The sequence below is a fragment of the Asparagus officinalis genome, chromosome 1 (assembly GCF_001876935.1).
Source record: "Asparagus officinalis chromosome 1, Aspof.V1, whole genome shotgun sequence".
NCBI lineage: Eukaryota > Viridiplantae > Streptophyta > Magnoliopsida > Asparagales > Asparagaceae > Asparagus > Asparagus officinalis.
Genome location: NC_033794.1, coordinates 131,609,077 through 131,616,388, shown reverse-complemented (window position 1 = coordinate 131,616,388; position 7,312 = coordinate 131,609,077). Strand labels below are relative to the sequence as shown.

At 38.7% G+C, this 7,312-nt stretch overlaps 1 protein-coding gene across 1 annotated transcript in view; it reads left to right on the top strand.

Moving 5' to 3' along the window:
- LOC109826431 overlaps positions 1–7,312 on the top strand; it is a 17,344-nt gene that overhangs the window by 3,948 nt on the left and 6,084 nt on the right. The window contains 3 exon segments of the mRNA XM_020393490.1: positions 196–893; positions 2,627–2,909; positions 2,979–3,255. Of these exon segments, the coding sequence (XP_020249079.1) occupies positions 196–893; positions 2,627–2,909; positions 2,979–3,255 (1,258 nt within the window).

Here is a 7,312-nt window from a genome sequence, read left to right as displayed (position 1 = left end):
TGTGAATTTCTCTCCTTCCATAACTTGTATCCATGTCTGGAAGAACCCGTACACTTAGTAATTGTTATCAATAAATGTTAGCTCAAATATTGATTTTAATGGGTGTCTGTCATATTTTGGATTGGTTTCCTGTCATCAATTAATGAAGCAATTTACCTAATCTATCACTTTCTGATGCTATGTTTTCTTTCACAGCGAAGCTGTTCCTGTGCAAAACACAACACAGTGTTCGTTCATAATTGATGGTCCCTCTTTGCCTTCACAACCGCCATCGGGATTCCAACATAACTGGTCACGAGTTCCAGGCCAACCATCAATGGCAGATATTGTTAGGATGGGTAGGCCTCAAGGCAAGCCTTCCAACACTCCTGTGGCAAGTGATACACTCCATGCGTCACATGATCCAATCACATCAAACATCTCACATCAGAGCGCAATGTTACCACCGACAACAATTGCACCATCAGAATCAGCTCAAGAGTTTCACTCTTCTCAAGGTCCTATTTCAGGGGATGAAGGGAGAAGTCATGAGCTTGGCCCTGGTGCAGACCATTTTATTTCACATGATGATTGGTCCCTAGTTGGTGAGACATCTGCAGGAAGTGGTTCAACCCATCCAGAAATATCTGGTGCATCTGTGCATGCTGACCCATCTAAGTCATCTAGTTTACTCCCTGATGAGGCTAACTTAGAACGAGAACATTATTTGGATGAGAACCAGTTACGAGAGGAAGATGTTAATGGGGACTATATACCATCAGACTCCATTAGATCAGGATCCATATCTGATGGACAAGATGAGGATAATTCCGCGGATAGTACTGATCTAGATGACGGCCCACTAAATGACATGTCTCACCATTCTCATTTGAATTCATTTGAACATCATGAAGGTAAATTTTTATCTCTAAATGGCATCCCCATTATCCAAATAACAATTGAATCGTTGATAAAATAGTGTTTTTAACTCTTGCCATCTTCTTTTCTCCAAAAGATCTTGCATTTCCCATAGGAAAATATGCTACTCTGGATGTTTATGAGTATACAAACATTCATTCGCTGTTTACTGTTGCACAATTTAACTTGAACTATCACTTAGGCATATATGCGTTTCAACGAGGTTTCTCTGCAGCTTCACTTGTGGGACCGCCGATGTAGAACATCTATCACCAGTTTCTTCGCAAAATGTTTCGGTTTCTTTACTTGGATCAGTTGGATGGTACACGTTGGTGATATATTCTAGAGTTAAACTCTTGGACATTGAAATGTGATTATGTTGTCTTGCAATTAGATTTAGAATTTTATGCTTCCAATTTTAGATGGGACCACTTGTATGGAAACTTTGCTGGGCCTATGGTGTAGTGTGCCAATCATTAAAAAAACATAAACTAAACATACTATTATGTAGTAATATACGTAGAAGAGAGGTTAGTAATATTAATTTTACATGTTTATCGTTTTAGCGGGATAAAAGGGTAAAACACAGGGTGAGAAATTGTTATCCTTACCCGACCCATTGGGATAAACAGATAAAATATTCTCTCTGTCTTATTTATCTAGATAAAAGGGCAAGGAAAGCTTAAGTTTACCGTAAATCAGGGTAAAAGGGTAAACAAATTTCCATAACCCTTTTCATCCTTCTAACTTCTCATAAGATGTCTCATTAATATTCACTATAGAATAAGATGTAGGGAGATGCTATAATGGATTATTATATGGTCTGAAACTGGATTCCCTTGGCCTTTTAGTTCAATCTGGGAGGAAATTTGTTTTACAGTGCTATTATATGCAATAGTTGCTGATATTCTATGAAAAGTGCAGGTTATTGCTGTTACCTAACAGGTTGAATATGCTTGTCATATTTCATGAGAGTCTAGCCTGTACTAACATATATGAAAATTACATGTCATCATCGCTATCCTTTTTGTTCAGTTGTCAATGCAAAATTAGATGATAAGTCAGTCAATGAGGTCTCATATCCAATGACAATTGTGCTTTGCCTTTTCTACGATCTTCACAGCCACCAATCCATGTGTCAGCTAATCAGGGTTGTTCTGGTATTTCACAATTTAAGTTTTGTTGTTTCTCTGGATTTGATTACAGAACCTTTCTGTTTATCTCTGGGATTTAATTCTTTGTTGATGACATCATTTGTTATATTCCCTCTGCAAAAATATTTTTAGTTCTTTATCCAGAGTAGGATTGAAGAACCTATGGTGCAATTCTATGTTCACTGTGATCTATGATTTTGTAATCTGTATTGTACGATCTAATAATTGGTAATGCACGATGCATGATTTGTTAATATGTGATGGTTAATTTGTCAATTGAGTCAGATATCTTAAAGTTGTAAACTAGTAGTAGTAGACTAGTAATTTTAGTGTTGCATGATCAACATTCTAGACTTTGAAGGTGTTAAATGAGTATGTTGGGAGCAGTTTGTCAAGTAATCTATGCATGTGGAGTGCAGCAATACATGTAAATACAATGATTTAGTTTTAAATAAACTTAGTTGTTCTCTCTCTTCTTACTGTCATGTATACTTCTCCAACATATATCTTAGATGCTTTCATTAGGTATCTGTATTTTTCACATTTCTTACTTGATGATTATGCTCCTATTTCAGTTGAGGATGTCAATGAGAACATATCATTAGCCGCTACAAATTTGCAGCAGTTAAGTCTACAGAAGGAAGAGCTTGACACCTCATCTGCTGATGACAAACCTGCAGTAATAATTCCCAGTCACCTGCAGGTTACGAATGCTGATTTCTCACAATTGAGCTTTGGTAGTTTTGGTTCTGGTGTCAATGCTACACCTGCTGGATCATTTCCATCAAAACCCCCTGGAGCTAATTTGGAGATAGCCTCAGTGACAGAAGATATCACTCTAGATCATTTGAATTCGAGGTACTTAATGCTCATCTTCTTGACTGGCTAAGCTACATCAGCTATGATTTAATATACATGTGATGACAGGAATCCTGAATACTATGATGGCGAACAGCTAAAGTCTGCCTTAAATGAGGGTATGACATCCATAACTAGCACAAACACAAGGAGTTTTGATATGCCTTCAGCTTCTCAACCTGAGAATGTCAGTGATGCTGCCGTGAATGCTGCACATGGACTTCAGGGAAATTTTCCATCTGTCTCCGGTTATGATGTGTCAGCCACCACACAACCAACTGCAACATATACTTATCCAGATCCTAATTCACAAATCCAAAATCTTTCTCCATTTTCAAGTATAATGGTGATCTACTGTTCTCTATCTTTTACTTCAGCTAAACCTTGTTTGATAATTGCACATGATTCATGAACAGTTCCCCTTTCATTTTCTCCAACTTTACCTGAGAATAACTTCAAATATATTGATATATGATCGTCATCCTTTCTTAGGCAATTAATATCAGACTGTGACATTACGAATATTATGAAGTGTGCCTGAAATATTTGAAGTACAAGTATATGCTTTATGGAAACAAATATTCTCCTCAGTGTATTGCATAAGACTTGTATGTTGGTAATATTATTCTCAGTAATAGCGGTAATGACACTGGGAAGAATTTTTCTAGCCAAGAAGTACCAACCACAGCACTTACTGATGTAGGACCTGTTTTATGCCACCTTTTGTCCTTGACAAGATCTATTGTTGGTCACTTGGTCTTTATTCCAGCAATGAGAGTAAGTAGCTGATCCCTAATTATAAAAATTAAATACCCCTGATATGCTTGCTATTTCTCAAACGATTTCAAATAAATGCTTTCTCATGCCTTCTGTTATCTTCATTTTCTTCTGGAATTATTCCTCCCCTTGTTTTCTTTTACCCTTGGGTCTAATAGCAATACATGTAAACCAATTCAAATCACCATTCTGCCAATGCTTATGCATTCATCATCAGTACAACTTCCTCTCTTTCCAACAAATTCATTAGCTTCCTTGAACTGTTAGTTATATAAGTTGCCCATAACCTTACCTCACTAGAAACAAGCAACACACATGCATTTTATAATTGGTACTTATGAAGCACGGACACGGACACGGCGACACGGACACGACACGGACACGGATACGGCAAAACCCCAAAAAATAGGATACGGCGACACGGCTAAATTTTTTAATTTTCACTACTTTCATCTTGAGCATATAAAAATACAAGAGAATAAAGTTCAAGTTGCAACTAGTTCAATGACTACAAAATACTAAGTTACTAACATTGCAAAAATATAAAAATTACACTCAAAAGCATATCTTAAAATAAAGTTTTCAAGTTGAAACATCAAAAAGATTATTCTATGGATTCAACTCTTTCATCCTCATCAAACACAATGGCCTCCATCGTGGGCTCGTCAAGAGAAAGGGCAGCAACATCTAACATGCCGGCTCCTTGAAATGAGTCGAAGGCATCTCCACCAATATCCCACATTCTTGATTCCCCTTCCATATACTCTTCTGAATTCCGAGAAAGTAAACGAAGGTTGGTGTGAACATAAACAAGATCCTCCGCCCGTGTCGGGGTTAGCTTGTTCCTCTTTAAGGAGTGAATGAAACCATACGTACTCCAATTCCGTTCACAACAAGAAGAGGAACAAGGTTGGCCTAGAAGCTTTATGGCCAATGCTTGCAAATTTGGAGCACTTGCACCATAAAGAAGCCACCATGACTTTGGATCCATATGTCCTCTATCGGAAAGAGAATCCGGATCACCAAAAGCCTCCAAAGACCCCACAAACTTAGCATATTCCAAGTTCACCACCAATCGTTCATCGGGGTTAGGATAATATCTTCTTAAGCACTTTGATCTTTCTGTAGAGATCTCAAGATCTTGATTTGGAGGTTGCCGATTGACGTTCTCATTGAGCCATGTGGAATGATAGTACCTATGTTTGTGAGAAGAAATTCATGTATTAAAATTAATTGAAATATTCGCATTAAAGAGTAAAATGTGAAATATTACCTTGGAACTAAAGAGTGCCAAGCACTGAAGCGGGGTGTTGCCCTTGTTCCATCGATCCACCAAGATCTTGTGAACCACCTCATAAAAAGGAGATTCCTCGTTATCCCTTTTACCCTCATGCCTGTAAATAGCTTGCTTCACCTTCTCAATCATTGTATCCCACATATCATACACCAAATGAAGACATGGTGTATCGGTGTCGGTGACCCTTATCATTTCATAGATTGGGCCGGTGAAGTCAAGAATAAAATCTATCTTGTCCCACCACAAATCATCGAGGACTTTCTCTTTCACAAATTGAGCTTTCTCCACATCATCGTCTCTATATAAGCTCCATCGATCACTAAGGACCATGTCTTGGAGGCCTCTCTTGACGACCTTAAACCTCTTCAACATAATAATCCACGAGGCAAATCTTGTGTCGGCAATTGATAGGAGCTTCATCTTGGAAAAATCATTGAATATGGAAAGCCGCATAGAGTGGTTCATGATAAAATTCTTCATAAACAATGCATCATCGGAGATCTCTGTAATCCAATGTAATTGTGCATAAGCCACGGCATTTGCTTCCGTGTTCTTAGCCGCACAAATATTCTTGACAGCAAGATTGAGTGTATGGACTACACAAGGAGTCCAAAATATGTGAGGCCAAGTTTGCTCCACAAGCCCTCCCGCGGCCTTGCATGCCGAAGCATTATCGGTTATGATTTGGATGACATTTTTCGGTCCCACCTCTGTGATGCACTTTTCTAGCTGTGTTTGGATAAAATACTTATTCTTGACTTCTCCCTCGACATTCACGGCATTCAAGAACATTGGCTTACCCTCACATACCGCCATAAAATTGATGATGGGCCTCCTTTGTGCATCCGCCCACCCATCACTACAAATGGAGACTCCCTTCTGTTGCCATGTGCCCCTGATGGGCTCCATCAATCTCTCTACGTGAGTTTTCTCACGTTGTAAGATAGTGGTCCTCATGGAATTGTAACCAGGAGGCTTGTAGCCAGAAATTGGATTGTTTGCGGCATATGCAAAAGCTTTGGCATAATATGGATTCCTTGTCAAGTTGAAGGACAATCCCCCCGTGAAGAACATCCTACCAATCAATGCATCCAATTCCTCCCTTGCTCCCATGTTGAATGCTTGTTCCACGGTATTAGGCCCCCTCCTCCTCTTAAATCCACCTGCATCAATCGGCATGCTTGCACTTGCACCTACACCGGCCGTACTTGCAGTCGAAGATGTAGGCAAAACTGACATCTTAGGCCTAGAAGCCATCAACCTCGCCTCTGCTTGATCCAACGTCCTTTGAAACTCCCTTAAATTTTCGGGTGTTGACTTGGAACACATCTTAATTCCAGTCCCACTTATCCTCAAGAGGTGATTTTTAACTCTTGAGTGTGAACCAGTAAAATCCTCTCTGCAATAATTACATCTCCATCTCCAATTTCCTCATGTCGTTCCCCCCCTTTTCTCCAATTTGGTAACAAATTTCCAAAGCGGACATTTGTCATCTTGTATTCCACTACCACTAGAACTTCCGTCTTGTTCCATTTCTGTAAAATATAAGCAATAACAATAAATTAAGAAATTAATAATAGTAGAATAGTAAACTAAAAGCAAACGATAGTAGAACAGTAATTAAAAACAAACAATAGCATAACAGCAAACAATATCGTAATTAACATTTAAACTAGCATATAATAGCAGAACAGTAAGCAAACAATAGGTAAACAATCCTAATTAACATTTAAACTAGCATACAATAGTAGAACAATCCTAAATAACAGTTAACATCAGAAAATAATCTAGCAGCAGCAGAACAGTAAATATAAAAAAGAATAATTAGTATCAGTTAACATGGTAATAAAGTAGGAAAATAGCAAACAAACAGAGACTGTTACTTCAAGTTAACAACAGCAGCAAACAAAAAATAGGCCCTAACCCAACCCACTATCAACTGCGAAGCATTCAGCAGTAAGGAAGATGATAAAATAGCAAACAGTAGTAAACTATTTTATAATATAAAACCACGGTAGTGGGGGGCAGGGGCTGATTGAAAGCTGTGCGACTTTTGAGAGAGAGAGAGGGAGAACAGTGGAGAACAGTGGACGGTGGGGGCAATTTGTCGTTCGTGGGGGGTTTTTCGTGAAAGGGGAAAGTTAGGGGTTTTTATTTTTGAGAGAGAGAGAGTGAGAACAGTGGAGGGAAGTTGTCGTTCCTGGGGGGTTTTCTTGTGAAACGGGAAAGTTAGGGGATTTTTATGTGGTGAGAGTGTGAAAGAGATAACTGAGGGAGAGAAAGAGATAAGAGAGAGAGAGAGAAAGCGAGAAGGGATAGTTTGATCGGG